Source organism: Coloeus monedula (assembly GCF_965178545.1).
Source record: "Coloeus monedula genome assembly, chromosome: 14".
Taxonomy (NCBI): Eukaryota; Metazoa; Chordata; class Aves; order Passeriformes; family Corvidae; genus Coloeus; species Coloeus monedula.
Window position 1 is genome coordinate 12,659,665 of NC_138794.1, and position 24,525 is coordinate 12,684,189.

Sequence of the window (24,525 nt, forward strand, 5' to 3'; positions counted from 1 at the left end):
TAAAATACATTCCAGGGGAATTATTTGGCAGATAAATTTACTCAAAAGGCCATTTCTTTCACAAGAAAAATAATGTAATTTACTAAAATTGTGTTTTTAACCAGAATTCTAGATTTTTGTGTTAAAAAATCCTCGCAGACAGAATTTCTAAATATAAGATAGAAAAGCAATGTTTTCTTTTAAAAGCAAGCTGAGGTGATGCAGAGCTCTTATTTTCCAGTGAGAGGTGGAATTTCAGTGGGGTTTGGATACGCCAAGATCTGAATTAGCACCAGAGGAGCCATATTTGATTGTCACGTCACATTTTGTAGCTCAAGGCCGCTTCTGATGCTGAATTCAGCTGTTCCTCAGCTGACAGTGCTGATCTGTTGTTCCCAGATGCCTGGAGTGAGCTCCCTCACTTCTCGTGGCCCGAGCTGGTGAGCAGGCACGCCGTGGTGGAGAGGCTGGATTTCCTGTACTACCTGCTGCACGGCCGCCCTGCCTTCGCCTTCGGGACCTTCCTGGTCCAGCAGCTGGTGAAGAGCAAAACCCCCAGGCAGCTGTGAGTGTCCTCAGCAGGGCCAGGCAGAGTTCTGCAGGAGGCAGAACTGAGCACAGGGAGGGAATTAATCCTCCCCACAAGTGCTGAGTGTCGGAACTGTGGGTGTCCTAAAGGTTAGAAGTCAAATATCACCTGAGAAGAGGTGAGCTTTATTTGGAACTACCTAAATAAAATCTGCACAAGGGGAGCAAGGAAAATATTCCAGTCATATCAAGCATGTATGGGCTCTTCTTTTAGGAACCTGAGCCTCTGGATCACTTTGTAGGAGAATGATGCCCCTTTTCTTTGACATTTCCTAATGGTGATACTTTTTTAGTTAAATTAGTAAGGCAAAAAATGTACTGGAGGTTGATGGAATTAAATGTTCTGGCTGAAGCTTCAAAATCAGGTGTTCAAAAGGGTGCAGTCAAATGACACATCTTGCTTGAATACATGAAATTCACTACTTAGTGTAGGAATTAGAACAAATCACTTTGTTTCCAGAATGTCTGGTTTGCGTGTTAGTCACTGTTTGTTTCTGTCCATCGTTTCTACACAGATCAGTTTCTCTTGTGTAAACAGGTAAAACTGGGGCAAAAAGGAGAACATCTGTTAATGCAGAGTGAAATCATGGTTTAACAGACAGTCAGGGATACAGGGTTTTTTTAGTGACTTCTGTGGAGAAACCCTTTGGGTACATTTTTCTCTTAGCACCATCTGCAGGTCAGACTCAGGTTCCTGGTGCTGCAGTGGATTGTGAACTCTGCGAAGGCACTTTCTGTGCTCAGCTGCTGAGGGGGTGTTTCATTAATTATAAAACCAATTCCACTACCTTTCATTTTTGATAAGTGTATTAAATTGCAAACTCTGCTTATCATGTGTGAGCCTTTATTCTCATGCCCACATTTTTTATAAATATGAAACTTTTGGCTCATAATTATCTTTGATGCTGATGAATCGGAGAGTTCAGTAAACCTTGTAGGTGCTTGTTTGCCTGGGGAATACTCGTGTTGGAAATGGGTTAAAAACTGTGTGTGTTCCCTGTTGCAGGATCCAGCAGGCAGGACAGGAGGCCCAGGTTTTAGCTCTGTCCTCCTTCAGTGTCCCCTCAGTGGCAGCAGCCTGTGTGTGTTTCCTGGAGCTGCTGGGCCTCGACAGCCTCCGGCTCCGTGTGGATGTGAGAGTCGCAAAGATGATTTTCAGTCACAGGACGAGGAATGAGGCCTCTCATCACAACCAGATCAGAGACACTTTGGGTAACATTGTCTTTGTCTGCTTTGGAATAGGTGCTGTGGGTTTCTTGGGAAGAGAAGCAGAGGGATGCAAAGACGTTGCCTGGTGGCTCAGCAATGCAGTAAAAGCATCTAAGAACTTTGTTATTCTTTTATTCCTGGGTTTTTTTACTAATTTTGAAGGTGCATTTTGATCCTGTCATGTCAAATAAGGCAGGAAGACTGATATAACCTGTATCAGGATCTAACAGGCACTGTCCAGCAGCTGCCCAAGACTGATATTAGTGAGGTTCAGCCTAATGTTGTAATAATACTACAGAGAGTTAAACAAAGTCCATTGCCAAATCTCTTCTCTCCTTCCTATTTGAAAACTGTCTTCCAGCTGCAGGGGGATCAGGTGTTCAAAGCTGTAGGGAAATTAAATTTATCCTAGAAATAACTTCAGAAAAGTTGAATTTCTAACTCTAGGACCACAGGTGTCTGCTTTCCCAACTAGGAAGCTACCGCTACTTTTGGAAATGCTGCCCTGACTCTGATCCCAAGTAGCATCTCAGGAATGTGTTCTTTTAAACAGTTGAGAAGTTAACAAAGTTGGCTGACGGTGAGAAGGCAGCAGCAGCAGCAATTCTTACCTCCTTGGAAGAAGCCTTCTGGGATGCAATTGAGCACCAAGGAATAAAGAGGTGAGAACAGCCTGGTTTGAGGGGTTGTCTGGGAAATGCAGACTGGGCACTGACTTTTGTTATTTGTGTATCAGATAATACTAAAGAGGTGAGGATAGGACAGTGTGCCTGCCTAGGTGGGTGGGAGCATCCAGAGGGTGCAGTGTGGAAGCTCCCAAGGGGATGTGACCTCATTGTGGTGAAGCCCCTGCCAGTGCCGTGTTGCTGTTTACAGACAGTGGTTCTGGGGTCACAGGGTCACTTCATACCTGAACATCTGGTGTAAATATTGCAGTTCATTACAGCTGAAGCTCTCTAAATTCCGTGCAGGACATCCAGTGACTCCAGAAGGCAGTGGTCCTTGGTCATGCAGTTCTGCAAACTCCATAACCTCGAGCTGAGCACATCCTTCCTGAGGGAATGTGCCAAATCCAACGAGTGGTTGCAGTTCCTCATCCAGACCCAGCTCTACAGCCACCAGCCAGCCCAGGTGAGCTGTCTGTGCATTAAATAGAGTCTTGTAGCAAGAGAATATCCCACCGTGGAGACAACAGGAGCCTCACCAGTTCCTGGGTTTTGGTTGCCTCAAGATGTCGATACCCTTGGACTGTGGTAGCCCTTCCCTTGCAGCCACACTTGTAAAGTTAATTTAAACTCATGTAGTTACTGCTTTTTTTATTGGAGAGTTGCCAGATTGTTCAGTGTAAGTTTTGATAAAGCCACCCATCTTTCCTTTCAAAACTCAAATTTATTTTTTGCTAAAGATACTTAAACTTTAGAGAATCCAAATCTTCCACCTTTGGTTTTGGATGTGATTTAGAAATTGATAAAATACTGCCAATACGTAAAAGCTGTTGGGAAAAGTCATGTGAGGAAGCTAACTGGATAATTCCAGGTAAGATGATGCTTAGCAGGCCTAGGATTTTAACTTGGGTCTCCTTGTTGTTTTGAAGAATCTGTAATCCCACAAAAGCACCTGAGTCGACCCTTCTCATGCTCTGTTGCTGCACTACAAGAGAGAACAGAACTGAGGCTCTCTAGGAGGCATTTGAGCATCATGGAAAAGGATGAGCTTCAATCTTTCATTAGAATAATTCACACCTACAGAACCCTTTTTCCTCTCTAGGTCTCCAAAGTTTTTCTAAAAACCGAATTTGAAGAGCGTTTTATTTGTCTTTGTGTGTTCAGTGCTTCCATCCTCCTGCCCTCTCCTCTCTGGACCTCACAAGGTGTTGGTGCTGTTTCCCCAGGTCATTCCCCTCCTGCAGGATTTCCCTCCTGTGGTACAGGATCACCTCGTGCTGGCGCTGGGGAAGTTCCTGTGTCCTGAGCGCGGTGCTGCCGGCAGGGCCTGGGGCGGCCGTGCCGGGAGTCTGTTCCAGATCCTGCTGCAGTGCCAGGAGAATCCCAGCCCCTCCTGCTTCCTCCTGGCTGAAGGACTCAGGGAACACGCCCCCATCCTCAGTGTGCTGGCAGCCTGCTGCCCTGTGAGTCTGGGAGTTGTTTTCTTTTAGAGAAATAAGTAATGACAGCTGATGGTTGTGCCTAGTTCTGTTAAATGGTTGATCTGCAGTTGTGTCAAAAGCTGGTTTGGTCAGTTCCTGTGGTAGTTGTGCACAGTGTGACCTGTTTATACATCACACAACAGGGTGATGTATAAACCCATCCTTTTGGCGTTTCCAGGATGCAAACCTCATTTCCTGCCTCTGTGTTTGGATCATTACCTCTGTGGATGATGCCACCAGGGCTGAGGCAACCACCCACACCCAGAGCTGGGCAGAGAGCCCCCAGTGGGACCTGCAGGACCTCGCCGTTATCTGGAAAGTCTTCTTGAGGAAGCAAAAAAGTAAAACACTTCTAAATGGCTTCCAGCTGTTTTTAAAGGTGAGGGAATGTGGTTTCAGTGGTATATTTGAGCATGTCTCAAACGTTCTGGGCCTGTAAATCCTCCTCTCCCTTGCTTTGTGCCAAGGATAACCTGGCTGTCCACTGAAATTCCCTGTCAAATTGGAAGTTCTTCCAATTGTCCCAGATTGGTAGATTCTACATCAACCTTGCATGCAATTTTAATAAATTAGAACTTCATTGTTCTACTGCTGAGGAAGACAAATTCAACTTTTATTGAATGAAATAATATATGATGTTTTAAAGTATGATTTATTTATTGAGGTACTTTTGGAAATTTATTATAACCTGGTTTTGCATCTTAAAGGATTCCCCTTTGCTGCACATCCTGGAGATGTATGAACTGTGTATGAACTGTAAAAAGTACAACGAGGCTAGAACGAAACTGGATGAATTTCAGGAAAGCCTTGCAAAAGTAAGGAAATTTATTTTCTCTGGATGTCATTGTGGGGATTTAGCAGTTGGGCTAAGAGGACCAGAGTGTCTTCACACACTGCTCCTTGTCTCTGAATGCAGATGTTTTAACAGTTCTTTCCTTTCCACCCCAGTTTTCTGGTTCCCTGGGTATGCTGCTAACTAACATTCCCTGTCTTTAGTGGTTTTCCTTCCTAGACTTCAGGCTCAGGCAGCTCAGTTTCCTTTCCCTTCCTGAGGAGATGTGCTTGGGAAGGATCCAGCAGTGTCAGGGACTGTTTGTCTAACTATGAATTCTATCTGGCCATTACTGAACCTACTCACATCTCTTACCTCCTCCTTGGTTATCAGCAGTAGCTGGTGGTCACCCTGCTGTAAAATGTTCCACTTTCAGGTCCGACACACACCAGTGATGGCTCAGTGCTCCCTTGGGAGTGGCAGGTCATTGATCCCTGGAGAGGGACAGATCTGATGCACCTTCCACTCCTGGTGCCATTCCCACCCAAATGCACAACATCTCTGCAAGGAAAGAGAAGCCCTAACCCTTAACCCCCTTCATTGCCACAGCTGAGAGCTGCAGGAGGAGCAGCAGCCGCCGAGCTGCCGGTGCCGTGGATGGAATCGCAGGCGTTGTTCCTCCTGGAGCTGATGCTGCAGCAGTGCCGGACAGAATACGAGCTGGGAAAGCTCCTACAGCTCTTTGCTGCAGCAGAGAACCTCCTGCTGGATGGTAAGGACAGGATGAATCCCAGGCCCTCTGGCAGGGCTGAATCCTGAGGGAAGTTCAGACTTCCCTGGGGTTCAGACCCCGCTTTCATGAGCTGTTTGTCTTCTTTAACCCAGGCCCTTACGTGAAGAAACTCTGTGCCCTCAGTGAGGCCCTGAAGGACTCCTCCATACCAATCAATCGCTCCATCCTGACCTCCTACAGCCTGGAGGCCTTCCAGGGGGAGTGCAGGTCCATTCTGGAGCAGCTGCAGGAGAAGGGAATGTTCAGCCTGGCTCGGGAGGTGGCGGCACTGGCTGAGCTGCCTGTGGACGGTGTTGTCACACACGAGGTACAGTGCAGTTAGTGACAGTCACCTCTTCTTCTGTTGCTGCCAGGATTGAGGATGCACATTCAGCCTTCCTGAAACATTAATTTGTCTTTAAATGATTTTTTATTTTAAATGCATGTGCACCAGGCACACTGGCTGTGTGGAGCTGCAGAGGATGGGACAACTCTCCTTATTCTCTTACTGTTTTTACTTGTATGCAGCTTTATTTGGGGAGAAGAACAGATGGATTTGTCCCTCAGGGGGTGGAACAAGATGATCTTTAATGTCCCTTCCAACCCAAACCAATTCTGTGACTTGTTGCATCTTGGGGGACTTACCTAAACCCAGTGTTTCAGTGCTGGCCACCCTGTGTGAGTTGGAGTTTTCTTTCTTGGAAAGATAATTGTGATAAACCTCTGTGAATTTTGCAGGTTCTGAGAGATCTACATCATTTAAGAGACACTGGACAGTGGCATCAAACCCAGACAAGAGCTGAGTTCTGGAAAAAGTGCAACGACACCTTCACTAAACATTCCATCTGCAGCCGAGCTGCAGCAGGGTTCTTCCTCGATCAGGCCAGCCATGTTTGGGAATCCTCAGGGCAGGAGAAGACAACCAGCATTATGGAGAGACAGCTGCTGCTCACCCTGGCTGGGCACTGGCTGGCCAAGGACACCGAGGTGGCCGTGCAGGAGCTGGAGGAGGTGGAGAAGCAGATCTGGCTGTGCCGCATCGCTCAGCAAGTGCTGGCAGCCGAGGGCTGGGGGCAGTGCCCGTGTCCCGGCCCTGCCGGGCTGGGCAGGGACCTGTCCTTTGCCAGCCTGGCCCAGCAGTTCTCCTTTGCCAAGCTGCCAGCCCTGAACACGGCCAGGCACTGCAGGCTGGAGGCTCTGGCTCCCGGGGAGCCCCGGCAGGCGCTGGGGGACGCAGAGCGGGCGGCGCTGGGGATGCTGGTGGGGGCCCTGCTGGATGAGGGCAGCGTGCACGAGGCCACCCGGGTGTGCCACTACTTCCACCTGTGCCACAGGGATGTGTCCCTGGTGCTGCACTGCAGAGCCCTGGCCTCCGGGGAGGCTGGGCTGGAGCAGCTGCAGCCCGAGGTGCGGGCCCTGCTGGCAGCCGGAGCGGGAACACCTGAGGGCAGCGCGGCCGCGAGCAGAGCCCCTGGCAGTGAGTAACTCACGGATTCACCTGGCACCTGCACTGGCTTTCCTCCCTCATTGCATTTCCCCAAAACCTCTGCAGAAATGAACCTCTTTCTGACACTCTCCTTGGTTCATAAATGCTCTTGTGAAAGGAGTTTGAAGCCTTGCAAGGCACATTGCCCCTGTGTGCTCCAGGCAGGGTGTGCTGTGTACCATTTCCATAGATCTGAACCTTTCGTGTTTTATAGCTCTCAATTCTGGCCCAGTAAAGCAGCACTGGGCCTCTTCCTGCTTTTAGAAAACACACTCTACTAATTTTTTTTTCTGTAGCAGAAGGAAAGAAATGCTTTAATTTATTTTTCTGACATCTTTGTGCATTATAAAGGGTTTAGTGTTTCTTGTTTAATAACAAGGCTAAGGCTGAGAGTGTTCATCAGTAGCGTTCTCTGCATGTCTGTGAAGTCTGAGTGACTAAGTTTCAGCTGGAACATCCCTTTCTAATACTGATGTGTAAAGCTGAATAGACACAGAAGAGCATAAATGAATCCTAAGCCATCAGCAAAGCTGCTGAATCCTTACTCAACATTATGCTTAGAGATTTTGTATCTGAGATATTATTGAGGATATTTATGTTCTGTTACATTGTTTGTACCCTGAAAGAAATGTAAAATTTTAAAAAATCACAGGGTGTCAAGAGCTCAGTTTTTAAAGACTGAGAAAGTATTATGGAATTGCTGCAGATTTTGGGAGCTGTGCCCAGGTGTAAGGGTGTTTTCTGCCTTTATGAGATAGGAATTGATGGTTTTTTGTTTCCAGCATCCAGCCTGGAGGACTGGACCCCTCTGGGAGCGCCGTGTGAGGATGATCCGGTGGTGGTGGCGCTGAAGGCTCTGGCAGAGGAATGTGTCCATGGCAGGGGCTACTGCAGGCAGGTCCTGTGCCTCTACGAGCTCTCCAAGGTAACCCCAGGGACCAGGGCTTTGGGTCAGTTCTTGAATGTAGCATTAGTTTTTTTTTTCCCTGAACAAAACAGGAAAAATGTTGGTATCATCTTTATCACAGAGGTCTTTAGGTTTTCCTACAGAATTTTTTGTGCTTCAAGTATTTGTACTTTAGGTTTGAGCTACTAAGAGTCATAGTGCTGCCTTGTCCCTCTTACCCCATCCACATCCTTCTGAACTGAACCTGAATGTCCACACTTTTTTGAATTAAGAGTCAATCAAATGTGGCTTTCAGGTACATTTTTTGATTAATTTGTAATTTTATAAAGTTGTGATATGTCATAGCAGAGTATTTTCAAAGCCTCACCAGCTCCCCTTCCAAACATGAAAACTAATTTACCTTTTCCCCTGAGAGTTTGTGGTGTGTGGAGAAGAGGAAAAGGAGCCTTGTAAGTCAAACTTGTGCAGTAAAACACAATTCTTTGTTCGGGAGGAACTGCTCCTATATTTCTGTAGGTATTTGGAATGTTGAGGTTTGTCTTTGGCTCAGGAAACCATCTCTGAGCAGCTCTGGGATGTGAGGCCGCAAATCCAGAGCCCGTCCCTGCCTGGAGCCCGGGGCTAAGGGAACGTGCTGTGGGTCAGTGATGCAGTGAGTGGGATTTTGAGTGCTCGTGTGTCCCGCAGGAACTGAGCTGCTCCTTCGCGGAGGTGTCGGCCCGGGACCCGCGGGAGGTGCTCGGGGCCATCCTGAGCCGCCGGGGGCCGGAGCGGGGCCGCAGGGCCCAGGCCTTCATCGCCTGCCAGGGGCTGCCGCCCGCGGCCGTGGCCCAGCTGCTGGCCCAGCAGATCACGCAGGAGCTGCTGGCCTCTGCTCAGGGAAAAGGTGGGGAACAGGCTTGGTTTGTGCTTGGTGGGTTTGGTCTCTGAGGGGGGGATTGGTGTGTCTGAAAGCAGCCCCTGCACTCGGGTGCCTGAGGGCTCCTTACAGCCAGGAGTGTCTGAGCAGCTCTGCTCTGTGAGCATTGTGTGCCTCGTGTAAAATTCTATACAAATGCTCATTTGTAATTATTTCTGTGTCCAGCGTGCTGTTGCAGTAGTTAAGGTTGTATTTTTATGGATATAAATTTAATATTTTTAAAAAGAAAGGATTTTTAACTGTGCTCTTTGCTGTCCCACATCATCTGACTTGGGAAAACTCATGTAGATTTCCCTGTGTACAGCATAACAAAGGTTTTCCCCTTTCTTTTTCCCGTTGTGAAATGAGGGACAGCAGTATGGTTGTCCAGTAGGATTTTGTTGGACTGAACTGGCAAAAAAAGTACTTTCTGTTTGTTAAATTTAAGCAATAACACCCAAAGTGTCTTTAGCATTGTAGTCCCAAGTCCTCAGTCAGTCTGAATGGCATCAGATTGCTTTGTTAATTAACGATAAAAAATAATAGTAATTCTCTCCTGCACAATTAGCAGTGGTGATATAATTCTTTCTCTGGCCACAGGACAGAAGCAGGTTTGGAACCCTGCAGTGGAGAGCCAGGCATTTCTGCAGCTTGCCAAGCTGTGCCAGGATCACACCTTGGTTGGGATGAAGCTACTGGATAAAATCTCCTCTGTCCCCTGTGGGGAGCTGTCATGCAGTGAGTAAATGGCAAATCCTGCCTGGTGTAACCTGTGTGTAACCAATGTGGCATTGTGTGGTTTAAACTCACAGCTCAAAGAAGAGAAGCAGTGCTGAGGGAGGGCTCTGCTGCTGATGTCAAATTTGATCTTCAGTTAGTAGGGCTGAGGATATGCACAGTAGATAAGGGTGTTGCTTAAGGGTTTATTTTCCAAACAAAATTCAGATTTTTTTGTGCTAAGCAAGAGGTGGGAAATGCAGTCAGGGAGTGACCTGAGCTGTCATGGTGGTTTGTTACAGAAGGGGTATTGTGACTTTGTTCATATTCATCACAGTTAGAAACTGAATTTTTCAAACCCAAATGCAAAACTTGTGCCCTTCCTTTTCCAAATGCAGCACTGGCAGGCAGTGGAGTGATGATGTGTTACACATTTGTCACCTTTTGGTGGAGGAAGTTGGAAGTTCTGTGCTTTGTGTGTGGTTTGTTTTTTCTTCTGGAGAGAGGCAGTAATTCACTTCCTCAGCCCTTTAACTGAAATACCCAAGTTTTTCTGCTGTTCAGTTACAGAGCTGCTGATCCTGGCCCACAACTGCTTCAGCCTGACGTGCCACATGGAAGGGATCACACGAGTGCTCCAGGCAGCTCGGCTGCTCACCGAGGAGCACCTGGCTCCCAAGGAAGAGTATGGGCTGGTGGTGAGTGTCTGGGGGGCAGGAGGGCTGTCCAGGGCTGGCTCTGTCTGCCCAGGTGGTGATTCAGCTGCTGGTGAAATGTGGTGGTCTGTGTCACTGCGCTGTTGGGCATCTTCAATTCATGCCTTGAAGGAACTCCTGGAGTCTGGGACATGCCCAGTGGAATGGTGTCAGTGCTAAAAGCTTCACTGCCTATTTTTATGTGATAAAACGATGCCCTTTCACCTCACTGCAAAAAAGATGCAGTTTTGGTTGGTTTAGGAATACCTCCCGTGGCTCCAAGGGAACATGTGCAGCCCGGTGTGACTCGTGTGCCTGGCCCTGGGAGGAGATTGTTCCAGTTCCCTGGAGCTCCTCATGTGCCCTGGGTGTCCACAGGTGCGCCTGCTCACGGGCATTGGCAGGTACAATGAGATGACCTACATCTTTGAGCTGCTGCACCAGAAGCACTACTTCGAGGTGCTCATGAGGAAGAAACTGGACCCGGTACGTGAGGGACAAACGTGCAGGCAACTGTGTGGCTACATCAGAAACTGGTGTTTATACAGGGTGGAATTATCTGGGCATTTTACTTCCTGAGTGCAGGAACTGAGAGTCAAGTTTCAAAGAAGTAAATTAATTCTGGGGTTTATTCTCATTTTAGCTGAACCATTTTTTTCTAATTAGTTCAGGGCTACAACAGGATCAGTATTGAAACTCGGCATTTTCAGAATTTTCACAACCTGCTTTGCTTTTATTTGCAGTTAAAGTTCCATGGGGGTTTTAAAAACCATACATATTCATAGCTTTGTTTAAAATAAGTGATAAAGAAATGTCACATTTTGACATTTGTATGTAAAGAAATGCACAGGTGCTGGATTTTCATACCCAGCTGAGCACAGGTGTGAGGCTGCTGTTGGGTTTTCGGGTGTAATAATGATCACTTTTTGGAACATCATGGTTAGGGTTAGGTTTAGGGTTAGCGTGGCTTGTGGGTGCGGGGTGTGGCCAAAGCCAGGCCCTCAGTGTGCCCTTTGTGCCCAGAGCGGGACGCTGAAGGCGGCGCTGCTGGACTACACCAAGCGCTGCCGGCCCGGGGACAGCGAGAAGCACAACATGATCGCGCTGTGCTTCAGCATGTGCCGGGAGATCGGCCAGAACCACGAGGCTGCTGCCTCCACCCAGCTCAAACTCATCGAGTGCCGGCCCTGGGGTGAGTGAGGGCACAGGGGAAGGATAGGGATGGGGGAGGTCCTTTGCCTGTGTCCTGAAACACCCCTGGAGCTGCCACTGCCTGGGGGTAGGCTGCTGCCTGCCCTGAACAGTTCCCCGGGTGTTTCCAGAGGGGTGAGATTTACAGCTCTTTCCGTGATGTGACATTCCTGTGGTACCTCCCATGGAGCGGGTACAGGCACAGCCAGGTTTTCCTCAGCCCATAGGATGTGCCACGGTGGGTTTGCAGGGGTTTCTGTGAAATGCTGGGGTTTGTGTCTGTGTGTGGCACCCATGGGGTGAGCTCTGCACACGGGGAGCTGTGGGGGCACAGGGAGCTCTGCAGCGTGGGCAGCCAGTGCTGTAAGAGCAGCTGCACCAGGAGCTGTGCCAAGGGATTTCTGAGTGGATCTGGCAATGGTCACAAATATGTGGTTGGGGTTTCTTTCCAGTCTTCAATCACTCGACTAGGCTCCAGCAATAGCTTTGGTCCATTAACTGAACAGGCACTGTGTTTCTTCCTGCTTTTTTAGTACATAAATTTTGGTTTAGTCTGTTGGTGCTTTCTAAGACAACAGCAGGGACAGACTTGGCACTGGGAAGTTTTGTAACTTACTTTGTCACCTTTATAAATAATTGGTTATTCCTTCTTTTCTCCTGTTTCAGAGGAGTCTCTTCAGGATGTTGCAAATTTAAAGAAGCTGCTACTGAAAGCTCTGACTCTCTTCATCGATGCAGCAGAAAGTTACTCCAAGGTAGAGTGAGATGGAGTGGAATGACTTGTGTGCAGCATTGGGAGCACAGGAGGAGTGGGCTGGGTTGGGAGAACACAGGAGCTGCCCCAGGGAAGGCTGAGCAGGTTCCTGGCCCAGTGCAGAAGGAATCTGTGTTGCTGCAGCCCAATAGCACCAGTAGCATGGCTGTAGCTGAGTGTGCTGTGCTGGCCTCTGCTCAGGCGTTAACCCCTGGAGTTACAGGTGGGTTCCCCACTTTCAGAGCAGGGACCATGAGCTTAATTAGCAAGGATAGAACAAATTAAGTATTTAAACCCAAGCATAATTGTGATGGAAGTATTTGTGGGAATGAAGCTTTGTTTAACACTCATGGAATACGATGAATGTGCAGCTGCAGTGCTCTCAATCACTGCACAGCTCCGAGCTCCTCAGGGCTGCTCTCGGGGATGTTTCCAAATTCCCCTGGAAGCTCTCAGGCTGCTCTCTGTTCCCAGGACTCGTGTGTGCGGCAGGCGCTGCGCTGCCGCCGCCTGATGCGGCTCATCACGCTCCAGCTGCACTTCCTGGGCTCAGGGCAGAGCACGAGGATCATCAACCTGGGCAGGCAAGACCTGCCAGGTGCCATCCTGGCCTTGCCCAGGTTCTACCAGGTGAGCTGGGATCCCTCGGGGTCCTTCTGTCGGGAAACAACGTGGTCACAGCAGTGCCCGAGCACTCGGCTCCTTCCCCTGGCCTCCAGGTCCTGTGACTCTTATCCTGACTTTATCCCATGGTATACAAGGGATGGAGGGACAGGATCAGGGGGAATGGCCTCCCATTGCTAGAGGGCAGGGATAGATGGGATATTGGGAAGGAGCTGTTTCCTGTGAGGGTGGGAAGGCCCTGGGACAGGGTGCCCAGAGAAGCTGTGGCTGCCCCTGGATCCCTGGAAGTATCCAAGGCCAGGTTGGACACTGGGGCTGGGAGTACCCTGGGACAGTGGAAGGTGTCCCTGTTTAGGGGCTGAGGAAGGTTATTCACAGTGCTTTGTTGACCTGTATTTCACAGCTGCTCTCAAGGACAGCGGCAAGGGATGGGTCTTGAGAAGAATCCAGTACTGAGTTCTCTGTATGGAACATGCTGTGCAATCCCCCTTCCCTGTTCCTGCTCTCCCTGCAGGCAGCCATCGTGGCAGAGGCCTACGAGTTCCTGCCGGACTGGGCTGAAGTTCTGTTCCAGCAGGTGATCACCAGGGGGGACTTTGTGTACCTGGAAGAGTTCAAGCAGCAGCGGCCACTGTGGCCCGGCCTGTTCGAGGAGGTGGCCAAGAAGTGAGTGAGGGGTTCTGCGGGCAAACTGCAGCTTTATCTACACCAGGCCCTTGAGGGGCAGGAGCAAAGTGTTAAACTGTTCAAACCTTACGGGGTAAGGTCTCATACACAGGGACTTGAGATAGAATTCCCAAATCCCAGAAGGGTTTGGGTGGGAAGGGACCTTAAAGCCCATCTCGTTCCTCCCCTTGCCATGGGCAGGGATGCCTTCCACTATCCCAGGCTGCCCCAAGCCCCAGTGTCCAACCTGGCCTTGGACACTGCCAGGGATCCAGGGGCAGCCACAGCTTCTCTGGGCACCCTGTGCCAGGGCCTCACCACTCCTCACGGCAGAATTTGTTGGTAGGTCTTGGTTCCTGAGTACAGCGTGGAAGTAGCTCTGATCCAGGCTTGATCTTGAGCTGGACAGGAAGGGAGCTCAGGGCTGGGCAGAGCAAATCTTTAAAATGAATCAGAGCAAATAAACAACCACGAGATTCAAATGTAGGTGTTGAGCACAACCTCTTGTTGAAAATGCGGTTTCTGCAGGCCCAGAGCAAGAGTCTCAGGGGCCTGGAAGCTTTTGTGTCTCAGTTCCATGTGCAATTGTTCCAGGGTCAAACAACACCCCGCTGCTGATGCTGCCCTGAGGAACCTGAAGCGGTTCCTCACTCACTGTGAGGACATCTACACCCACTACAAGCTGGCCTATGACCACAAGTTCTATGATGTGGTGAACTCCCTGCTGAAGGACCCTCAGACTGGCTGCTGCCTCAATGACCTCTTATCCAACTGAATTCCAACCCAGAGCAGACTGCAGGGTCAGTGCTGATTAACACAGATTTTATCAATGACCTGCTCACAGGGCTCTGCTGCTCTGTAAAAGTTACTCCAGAAAACCAGACAGGGTTGTAAGTATTTAAAATGCTGAGACTGTGTTAACCTAAAATTGTGTTTTGTACAATAAATCTTATTGTTTATAAACAATTTGAGTCACCAGCAAATACGGAGTGGCCCAGCTGGGGGTGAAGCAGAGATCCAGCAGCCTTTAAATTAGGGGCATGGGGGAGGAAGCATCCCAGGGACTGTAGCCAAAGAGGCTGAAACAGGTGTACAGAATATCCAGGCCAAGGGGGTGGAACAAGCAGAATCAGTGAAGGTTCCAGGTACACAGTAGGATAATGTGTTCTTTAAGTCCAGTCTGATTTTTAAAGTCTTGTACAGCTCTAAGCAGCACATTCCTAATTCTGCTGTCTTGGAGTAAAAGAAATAATCAAGTGCAAATGTATTTTTACAGTTATTAAGTACAAATTCTTTTCCAGGCCCAAGCCATGGGCACACCCCCAGCACAGCTCAGCTCTGCAACTCTTCCTCTTCAGGTATTTTTCCTGTCAGGTCCCAAAAGAACTGCTCCAAGGCCAGCCTGGTGAAGTCCTCAATAGTGATTTTTATTAAATTAGTTGCTTTATAAAACATTGCAGATGTCGTAATTGTTAACATAACAATTTGCCCAACTGTAGGAACTGCTGCAGTTTGCTAAGCAAGTTTGGTTTTTAATGAAAGAAAATGGCCGAGTTGTGAGAGACCCACCACAACCCAGGAGAGCCCCAAGGAAGTCTTGTGGTTTGGTTTGGTTTTTTTTTTTTTACACTAAACCCCTTAATTAACTGTTAAAGAACACCCAACCCCGACAGCTGCATTAGTAGAAATTTAAATGAATGGAACTAAACTTCATCCTTGAGACACAAGTGGGTTTTGTCTTGCTCTGCCCCACCAGGTGCTGTTCAGGTGTCAGGCTGTGGAGCAGTGGCTGTCCCAGGGGACACACTCCCAGGTACAGTATTCCACACTGAAGTTAGCAGTTCCCTTCCCAAAATACTGAAATCCTCAAGCTCTAACTCAAGACAAAGCGACTGGAACTCTACGTGCACACCCTGCCCTTGCTGCAAACTGCTCGTGCTCAGCCCTGGCCCTGGAGCAGGGACAGTTAAGGCCATGTCATGGAGCTGTGCTGGTTATAATCCTTCACCTTGTTCCAACTCCTTCCCAATTTAGTGGCTGTTGCTATAAAGTTAAATAGCAACAGTGCCCATTATCAGAATTTTGGGTTTTTAACTGCAAGTCACAGACCTGTTCCTTTCTACTCCTGCCCGGAGCATCCGCCCGGACCTGGCACCTCCAGCCCCCAGCACACAGATACTGCAATTCTGATTGTAGCATTTGGCAGAATTTAAAGGAAGAAAAGTTGTGCTACATGTTTAAGGGATTATGGGCAACAGAAAGACAACAGAAGGGAGATAAATGTCACATGAAGTCTTCAAAGTCTTGTACGTACTCGCCGTCATAGCCGCCGTAATCGGCCAGGTCATCTTTCATCGTCGCCTTCAGCCCCCCGCCAGGCACAACACCTTTTTTCTTCTTTTTGGCTTTATTCTGTGACAAGAGGATGAGGATGGTTATTTGGGCAGGCCCAGTGCTCTGTCATTACCCCAGCCAGGGTCAGCCCAGTGGCCAACGCAGCCACACCCCACTGCATTGAACATGGCCTTGCCGATGGTTTCCACCCCACACATTTTCTCTTCCTAGGAAAGCTGTGACAGTTTCAGGTGTCCCCAGCTGCCTGCACCATAGCCCTGCCCACCTTTTGCCTTTCATTCTATTTCCCCTGGACTCTCAACAAGTAACTAAAAAATGCAGGGGAATCCCAAGCAGGGCCTCTGATCCCTCAGGAACAGTCCCAGTCTTACCTTCTCTTGTTTTTGTTTTTCACTGCATAATACTGTCAGAGTGTTTGTGATCTTTTTCAAATCATCCACCTCCACTGCATGAGGGGGGAAAAAAAAAAGGAAAAAAAGAGTTTCCTTATCAATGTTGTTCTTATAAGGCAGCTGAATAACATCAACCATCTCCACAACTAGAAATAAGCATTAGTGTAACTATGGGCAATTACTTTATTTAAATCAGCAAAACACAGAGTGGGTGGTCCTTAAAATCCCAACAAGGATTCCAGCTGGTCCCTTGGAAGCCTGAGTGTTGTAAAAGGTAAAACTTGCAAATAAAGTTACTGAACACAAGAGTCTTACTGAGGCATTTGAACAGTAAAATATGGAGATGGTAAAATGTATCAAAAGGAGCACTGGATTAACAATAAATTATTATGTTTATCAATAAATGGTGCAAGAGGCTGGGAGTCCCTCCCATTAGGAGCTCTGGAATCCCTCCTGAGATGGAAGTTCCCAGCTGCCAGCAGGGATGATGGATTTACCCAGCTCCACCCGGGATCGAGTTACCCCTCTCTGAAGGACAACTGGGTACAGGACAGGGAACGATCCCAGTCAGTTCTCCAGCCACCAGGGCAGTGGGAAAAGGAGTTTAAATTACTTCATCTCTGTATAGTTACATGCTGAATTCCAGAACAGTTAATCTGCAGTTACAGAATTACATGAAGTCAATTTTGTAATAGTTTCCCTCCAAATGAAGTACTCAAATTAAAAGGATCTACTCTTACTATTATTATTTTAGAAATGGCTTCAAGAAAAACATGCAGGATTTAGATCAGCATAAAAATTCACACTTTTAAAACAACTGTCTCTAACCAACGTGCAGAAAGAGCAACTCTTGCACGAGGAGAGGATCCTTATTGGAGCTTGTGGGAATGGAATCAGGTCAGTGCTTCATTTAGTACAAACTACACAGAGCAATCCCCTCTGAACACTGACTATCAGCATGTTTTCCACTTCAGCTCCACCACAGCTCTGCCAGCAGTGTTGGACCTGTCTGGACTTACAGGAAATACAGACGTCCCGAAGTAACGCTTCCAAAAACCCGGCGTAATGTAACGACTTCTCGTACTGTGTGATTTTCTCCTTGAGGAGTTTCCCAAATTCCGTGAAGTCATCTTTTGAAGAGGGATTCATGGCATCTATTCCACAAGTGTTATTTACACCTGGCAGGGACAGGCAGGGGTGTTACAGAGAACACAAGCTGTGAGCCCTAAAAGGGGACCTGGCTCCCACCTCCCTGAGCTCTGCTCTTCCCACAGCCAGGGCCCATCCCTGGCCTTACAGAAAGGAAGGAAGTTTGCTGCAAAACTCAGTAATTTCATAGAATCCCTGAATGGTCTGGGTTGGAAGGGACCTTAAAGCTCACCCAGTGCCATCCCCTGCCATGAGCAGGGACACCTTCCACTATCCCAGCCTGCTCCAAGCCCCATCCAACCTGGCCTTGGACACTTCAGGAATCCAGGGGCAGCCACAGCTGCTCTGGGCACCCTGTACCAGGGCCTCCCCACCCTCACAGGGAACAATTCCTTCCCAATATCCCATCTATCCCTGCCCTTTGTCAGTGGAAAGCCATTCCCACTTGTTCCGTCATTCCATGCCCTTGTCCAAAGTCTCTTTCCAACAATTTTTGAAGCTGAGTCAAACTCAGTAATTCGATGCAGCTATTCCTGTTCTCTGGACAACCTGCACCAGGAAAACCCTTTTCCCTCAAATAAACAATTCCTGTGTCCTGAGTGCAGAACTCAGCTGGTTCTTTGCAGCTGTACCCCCCTAAGCACTGTGCTCTGTGACAACTCACTGAGCATAACCTCCCCTGAGCAATGAGCTGAATCATTCACCATCATCAAGGAAACGCTTCAGTGTTTGAGGAATGCTGCTGTGCATCAGCATCTTTGCTACTTCTTTGTTCTCAGTGCCCCAAGCTCTGTGTGCTGAGAGCCAAACCCTGCTCAGGCTTTGCAGGGTCCCACAGGTCCCAGGGGTTTATTTCCTGTTGCTTTAACTCACCAAAGGTTTCCTTTGCCAGCTCCAGGTCCGACTCCTCTTGTAACTTCTTTAGCCGTAGTTTGTCTGCCAACTGTTCTTCTGGTGTGAGCTCCTTCTGTTCCTCGGGTGCCTCTAACTGGAGGGAAAACACACGTGGAGAAGGTGGCACGTTAAAGACATGGTGCCTTCTCCAGAGCCACTGAATCACCTCTAGTCAGGGCACATGGAAAACTTGGACCCTATTCCCTGGAGTCCAAATAAATTGTTCATTTAACAAGGAATGGGAAGAAACACCAAACTCCCACTCCTGCCTGTTCCATCACCTGCTGCACACAAAGGAACTGGGATAACACTGTTCCAATAACTGGTTAAACTATACAGGAATTAAAGTGCCCAGCTCCAGATGGGATCACGAACAAGACCTAAGTTTGGTTTATCAGATGAATCAAGACCTGTTCAGGTCCTGCCCAACCTCCAAAAAACCAAATCAAACCCACCCTCTGAATTTTATGTGACCCAGCAGAAATCAGGAGTTACCCTTTTTTTAAGCTCCTCTTGCTTTTTCTTCTGTAGCTTTTCTTTTTCTTTGATTTTTTCTGCTATTTTCTTTTTTTCTGAAACTTTCGGTTCTGTAAAAGGTGAAATAACAAACACAGCTCTCAGAGGTCTGATGATTTTTTTTTTTCCCCACCCACAACCATAGAAACACTGGAAGCCACCAAGCTCAGCTACTGGGACTGAACACAGAGTTAAAGACATTTCTTGTAAACCCAGGCCCGGCCCCAGCCCTGCTCAGGTTTGATCCTCACGCACCCCCAGACACAACCAGTGTCTGTTCCGATGCTGATACAGAGCCAGGGGTTACCTTAAAGTCTCACCTTGTTTTACCTCTGTCTCCTTCACCTCCTCCTCTTCCTCCTCATCATCCCAGTTATCCTGCAAAACAGTTAAGATTGTTTTACAGATGCCTGTAACCTCTTCCAATGCCCACAAACTCACTGATCTGGTGCCAGAGTGAGGAAGCCATGGGAGGAGCTGTACCTCAAGGGTTTTTGGAGCTGTCCACACTGGTTGGGGCCAGTTCTTACCATGAAAAAGGCAGATTTTGGTCAAACAATCAGCTTGTGTCAATAGTTACAACAGCCAGGTCATGAACAGTCAAACAAACCCCACATAAACAGGACTTTATTCTCATTTCTGGTATTATGAGACACTGAACATCACTGTGGGGTGGGCCTAGCACAGCCCTGCTGGAAACCCCAAACCCTGCAGAAACCATGTTAAACCAGCACAGGCTGTTCTGTTCCACACCACCGCAGGGACCTGCTCCTTCCCAGGGACCCTCTCCTGTGCTGGGAAAAGCATTCCTGTGGCTGCAGGGATTTTCTGGGAGGCTACACCAGAGGCAGTGGTGCAAAACCCCACGTTCCACTGGGATGTGCTGATCCAAGCAAGGAGACACCCGAGTCCATCCACCAGCTCACCCTGGTTAATTGGCACTTGCAGGCGACTCGGCTTCCCTTCCACATTCCACGGAGCTGACTTGAATTTGGAGCAGCATTATTTTAGCTCACATCTAATTAAGTTTGTTACACCCACTGCTTAAATAGCTCCACTCAGCACCAAGGAGCTGCCTCAGCCCCGGCCCAGCCACGCTGGGAATCAAGATGCAAACTGCAGAGGAAGGGCAGCCTGGCCGTGAGGGATTCATCCATGGCAATGGGGTATCTGGGAGACTTCACAGAGGGCACGTGGGCAAGGACTCCACATCATGAGACATGCTCTGATCCCATCCTGCCAGCCCTGCCTGGTTTATAAGCTCAGGGAATTCCAAGTCCTGCCAGCCCTGCCTGGTTTATAAACTCCAGGGAGCTCTCTGGGAGGAAGAGCCAACTGCCTCAGCGCTGTGTCTTTGCAGTGATACAGTAATTCCAAGAGAACATCTTTATTCCACGATATTTCAACACTGTTTCTGCATCCTTAACTACAACAGGGCTCCTAAAACATCTTCCCTGCAGTTGAGGCTGGGAAGTGACAGGGACTGGGCACTGGCTCCCAGCTACAGCAGAGCACTGGGATGGGAGCAGCCACTGCCCTGCTCTGGCTCTGCCAGCACTGAGTCAATAGATGAAAATTCCTTGGCAGAAGGCCCGACTTCTGGGAAACGTGTGCTGGGGAACACTGAGAGGAGTTTTGTTACCAAAGGTGCTAATTTTAAACCCGGGAAGTTGATGTTTCCCAAATTAACAGTTACTGCAAGTTCATTACTAAAAAACCTTCCAAAATACAGATCTGCAGATACAAAGCACATTCCAAAATGTGAAACACCTAAAGAAAACCATGGTCAGAAAACACTTCGTGCTGCTACTTTAGACCACGTCATTTCCCTCACTTGGGGATTTCCCCACGGTGGGCCCTCGCACTGAGGGATCCAGAGCCTGAGCAGGAGCCTTTGGGAATTCAGCAGGAAGAGCAAATCAAAGGAAAATAAATCGAAATAAAACACCTTTCTTTGGTGGATCTTCTTTAGATGCAGCTCCAGCACTAAATCCATAATCCCTTGGAAATAGTTAAGCAGCTGCATCCTTACTACGGGTAAGATGTAAAATGTCCTCCCACTGCTGGAGGGCAGGGATAGATGGGATAGTGGGAAGAACTGTTCCCTGGGAAGGTGGGGAGGCCCTGGCACAGGGTGCCCAGAGAAGCTGTGGCTGCCCCTGGATCCCTGGAAGTGTCCAAGGCCAGGTTGGATGGGACTTGGAGCACCCTGGGACAGTGGAAAGTGTCCCTGCCCGTGGCAGGGGTGGCACTGAATGGGCTTTAAGGTCTCTTCCAACTCACACCATTCCAGGATTCTGTGATTCCATGTGGGGAATATTTGTGCCTTTATTAAACAGAGAACCCTCAGGTGTCTCCAAGAGTCACTCTAGTCCAGCTGTTCTGGACACATTCTATCCAGCAGGAAAGCTTCTTACCTTCTAAGGAAGGAGGAAAAGCAAATATCACAGATAGCCTGAGCTACAAGTGTCTGTACACACCTGTCAATCACACAGGTGTCAATCACAAACACCTGGGTCAATCACAGAGGTGCCAATCGCACACACCTGTGTCACTCCCACCCTGTGCAGTTCCACGCTGTCCACACTCACTCCCAGTGCCTGGAGCTGCTGTTCACACACCTGTCCTTGTCCTGCTGCTCTAACGTGACACCTGGGACACTCTGGGCTACAGCTATTACTGAATTTAAGAAGGAAAATTGCCAGCTTGTAACTCACAGAAATTTGGTAACTTTGGGGTTTTTTTAAGAGGTGATGAACTACTTTTTCTGTACTGTTTATGAGAAGAACTCCACCTGAGCCCCAAGAATAACTGCTGGTGTTTCTCAGAGATTCTGGTAACAGTGTCCTCAAAACCAACTCTGAGTCCTCCCCCAGTGTTACAATGCCCCAGGGCTGGATTTGACACAAAAAAGGTCTTTTTTAGTTGATTATTCTGCTTAGAGAATCCCGGGATCGTTTGGGTCGGAAGGGACCTTATACACCATCCAGTTCCATCCTCTGCCAGGGGCAGGGACACCTTCCACTAGACCAGGTTGCCCCAAGCCCCATTCAGCCCAGCCTTGAAACCCATCTGGCTTGTTCCTTGTGCATCCCTAGCATCCCTCTGCATTATCCGTATGAACATGGAGCAAATGGAGATTTCTGTGGCACCACCACCTCGCCAAGGGCAGCTGGAGCCGAGCAGGAGCAAACACCCTTTAAGGGAGCTCTGCCTTCAGAAGCACCAGAAATTATCATCCACACGTTTTAATCCCACTCCCGTGCAGACACCACGCTGAAACACGGCAAAATCCCGCCTCGTGGTGTCTGAAGAAGCAGGAAGATCAGGTGGAAAAGACGTGCTGGTAGAGCACAGAAGTTTCTGGTCAGCAGCAGAAGCACCATCACAGCACGGCCATCACCCGTCCTGACGCCTCACCCAGCGCACCCCACTCACCGCTACGGGCCCGAAAGGCTGCAGACAGCGAGGGGAAAGCGCCCTAAAGCCTGGGAAGCAGCAAGTGGATCCCCCAGAGAGCAGGAGATGCCACTTCAAGAGCGCCTGTCTGACCCTTCCTCCCCGGCAAGTCCCAAGGCAGCGACACCGGCTCCGGGCAAGGACCGGCTCGGGTTCTCTTGGCATTTGGACTTGTCACCGTGACCGACCCGGAGTCGCTGCCGCGCGGGCGGAGACACCGGGACTTGCCCGGGTCAGGAGCCCCCAGCGGGTCCGGCCCCGCCGCCTCCCGAGGCCCGGCCCGGTGGGGCCCCCTCGCCCCCGCCCCAGCGCCGGCCCTATCTGGGCCCGCGGCCCCGCATTCGGGCGCCATATGGCAGCGGCCCGCCCGCCCCCGCCGCCCCCACACCGGGCCCCGGAGCCGCCGCGCCGCGAGGCCCCGGCGGGGCCCGGCCGGCCGCACCTTCACGTCGTCCTCCTCATCCTCGCCAGCCCAGCGGTCCCCGGCCACCCCTGGCACCAGCCGCTTCGCCACCGGCTCCACCACCTCGAAGCTGTCGGCGTCTGTGGGGAGAGGAGCGCGGGTGAGGGGCGGGGAGCGGCGCGAGGGGGCCCCCGCTCGCCCCGGGCCCCGCGGCCCCGCCGCACCCACCCCACGAGTCCGCCGCCTCCGCCGCCATCTTGCCCCGACCGCGGCCGCCGGGCAGCGCCGCGCGGGGCACGCCGGGACGGCGGCGGACGGAGCCCGGCCCCGGACACGCCCACGGCGGGGCGGGGCCCGAGGGCCGCGGCGGGAACGGGAGGGGAGCGGCGGAGAGAGGGCGGGGCGGGAAGGGACGGGATCGGGATCGGGATCGGGATCGGGATCGGGATCGGGATCGGGATCGGGATCGGGATCGGCACGGGGACCGACATCCCGCTGCCCCGCAGGTCGGTGGCCCCCGCCCGCAGCCTCGGCTCTCCCGCCCTGCCCCGCCCCGCCCGGCGCTATCGCGGGGCCGCAGCCGCGGGAGCCGCCCCGGCGCTGCCCCGGCCCCGCCGCACGCACAGCCCGGGAGGGGAGGGGATCGGGGGAAGGGGGGCACGGCCCGGTTCGGCACTCGCGGGCTCAGGCCGGGCCCGCAGCTGCCACGCGCGGCGGTTCGGCGGCAGCCGGGACAGCCGACCCGCTCTGCTCCCGCCCCACACCGGGAACCGGCTGTGCCCGGGCAGGATCCTGGCGGGGGCACCACCAGTGCCCTGTGCTCCCGCCTCACAGCACCGCGCCTGGTCACGGCTTGGCCCCGCCACGCTCAGGTTTATCCACATCAGGGTGCGAGGTTCTCCTTCCCTCTCTGTCCTATAACATCGAATAGAGAAAAGCTGGAAGTGTTCACTTCATCCACTTCACTGCCAGCTCCCAATTTCTGTGAGAATCTGAGCAAGTGGAAAAGGAGGATAGATTTTGTCCGAAGATAATTTAGAATGTGTCTTTCATATAACAAATGAATGACCTCTGTACACACCTGTATAAATCACACACGTGTCTAGGAAAAACACACAGAAAAAATAGACTTCTAAATTTATCATCCTTTTCCTGTTCTCCATTTACCAGACAATAGAAATAATAACAGAGCTATACCTACGGATCAAACAATGTCACAAGTTATATCCTCGCCAAATCTACAGTTTCACAGGCTCAGGGTGCTGTGGGGATAATCACAAAATTGACAGGAATTGTGCAGTAATTTGGAATACATTAATATTGGAATATGTAGTATGGAATTCTAACAATTTACATAGAACATTTAAATTTTTCCTTACAGTAAAACACAGACACGACTTCTTTCCTTCCACTTCAAGGCTGAAAACTGACAGGAGCAATGTCTTCACTTACAGAAAACTGAGTCTCAATGAAGAATGATATCAGCTAAAAATCATAAAAACAGAATCCAGAGCGTAAGTATTTAATTAAAATCTTTGTGCTTCTGTAGACTAGAAATGATTGCAGAAGAAACAGAAATCCATAGCACAGGACTTCTCTTCCCATTATATTTTACAACATTTGGCCCCAGCAGTACAATGACATTTTTGTAAATACAAAGAACAAAAACCCCTCCTCCTCCTCCTGGTCCCTCTTGCCCCGGGGCTCGATGCTTTCCAGCTGCACCAATCCAGCCATCCACACGAGTGCCCTGGAACTCCAGTGTGCGACAGAGCAGTGCTGGGGAGGCGGACGATGCGCTGTGAAGGGCTTTTGTCACCCACAGCACCCCCGTGAAGTTTGATTCCACATTTCAGGGTTTTTCCCAAACCTGATCCATCTCTTCGCCGTGAGACCTTTGGCCGACACCACTCGTGGTTTGGGAGATCCCTAATCCAGTCTTGAGACAGTCAG

General features: G+C 49.9%; 2 protein-coding genes across 3 annotated transcripts in view; one reads left to right on the forward strand and one right to left on the reverse strand.

Moving 5' to 3' along the window:
- Positions 1-14,671, forward strand: part of SPG11 (SPG11 vesicle trafficking associated, spatacsin) — a 28,132-nt gene extending 13,461 nt beyond the window's left edge. The window contains exons 21-40 of one of the 2 annotated variants that reach the window (XM_082291069.1): positions 379-544; positions 1,574-1,779; positions 2,330-2,438; positions 2,748-2,907; positions 3,668-3,904; positions 4,101-4,301; positions 4,630-4,737; positions 5,304-5,466; positions 5,580-5,794; positions 6,205-6,943; positions 7,735-7,877; positions 8,547-8,745; positions 9,358-9,495; positions 10,039-10,172; positions 10,548-10,655; positions 11,193-11,361; positions 12,027-12,115; positions 12,589-12,744; positions 13,253-13,404; positions 13,999-14,671. In XM_082291069.1, the coding sequence (XP_082147195.1) occupies positions 379-544; positions 1,574-1,779; positions 2,330-2,438; positions 2,748-2,907; positions 3,668-3,904; positions 4,101-4,301; positions 4,630-4,737; positions 5,304-5,466; positions 5,580-5,794; positions 6,205-6,943; positions 7,735-7,877; positions 8,547-8,745; positions 9,358-9,495; positions 10,039-10,172; positions 10,548-10,655; positions 11,193-11,361; positions 12,027-12,115; positions 12,589-12,744; positions 13,253-13,404; positions 13,999-14,179 (3,773 nt within the window). In that variant the 3' untranslated portion in view covers positions 14,180-14,671. Of the gene's footprint in view, positions 1-378; positions 545-1,573; positions 1,780-2,329; positions 2,439-2,747; positions 2,908-3,667; positions 3,905-4,100; positions 4,302-4,629; positions 4,738-5,303; positions 5,467-5,579; positions 5,795-6,204; positions 6,944-7,734; positions 7,878-8,546; positions 8,746-9,357; positions 9,496-10,038; positions 10,173-10,547; positions 10,656-11,192; positions 11,362-12,026; positions 12,116-12,588; positions 12,745-13,141; positions 13,405-13,998 lie in introns of those variants that run through there. The other variant, XM_082291070.1, reaches the window with a different exon arrangement.
- A 139-nt stretch (positions 14,672-14,810) lies between these two features.
- EIF3J (eukaryotic translation initiation factor 3 subunit J) lies at positions 14,811-22,891 on the reverse strand. The gene is made up of 8 exons (XM_082291071.1): positions 22,801-22,891; positions 22,612-22,712; positions 19,031-19,088; positions 18,690-18,781; positions 18,174-18,288; positions 17,171-17,329; positions 16,131-16,204; positions 14,811-15,816 (listed from the first exon to the last, which is right to left on the reverse strand). The coding sequence occupies exons 1-8, from the start codon at positions 22,826-22,828 to the stop codon at positions 15,688-15,690; spliced, it is 756 nt and encodes a 251-aa protein (XP_082147197.1). The 5' UTR covers positions 22,829-22,891; the 3' UTR covers positions 14,811-15,687.
- Positions 22,892-24,525: the final 1,634 nt, after the last annotated feature.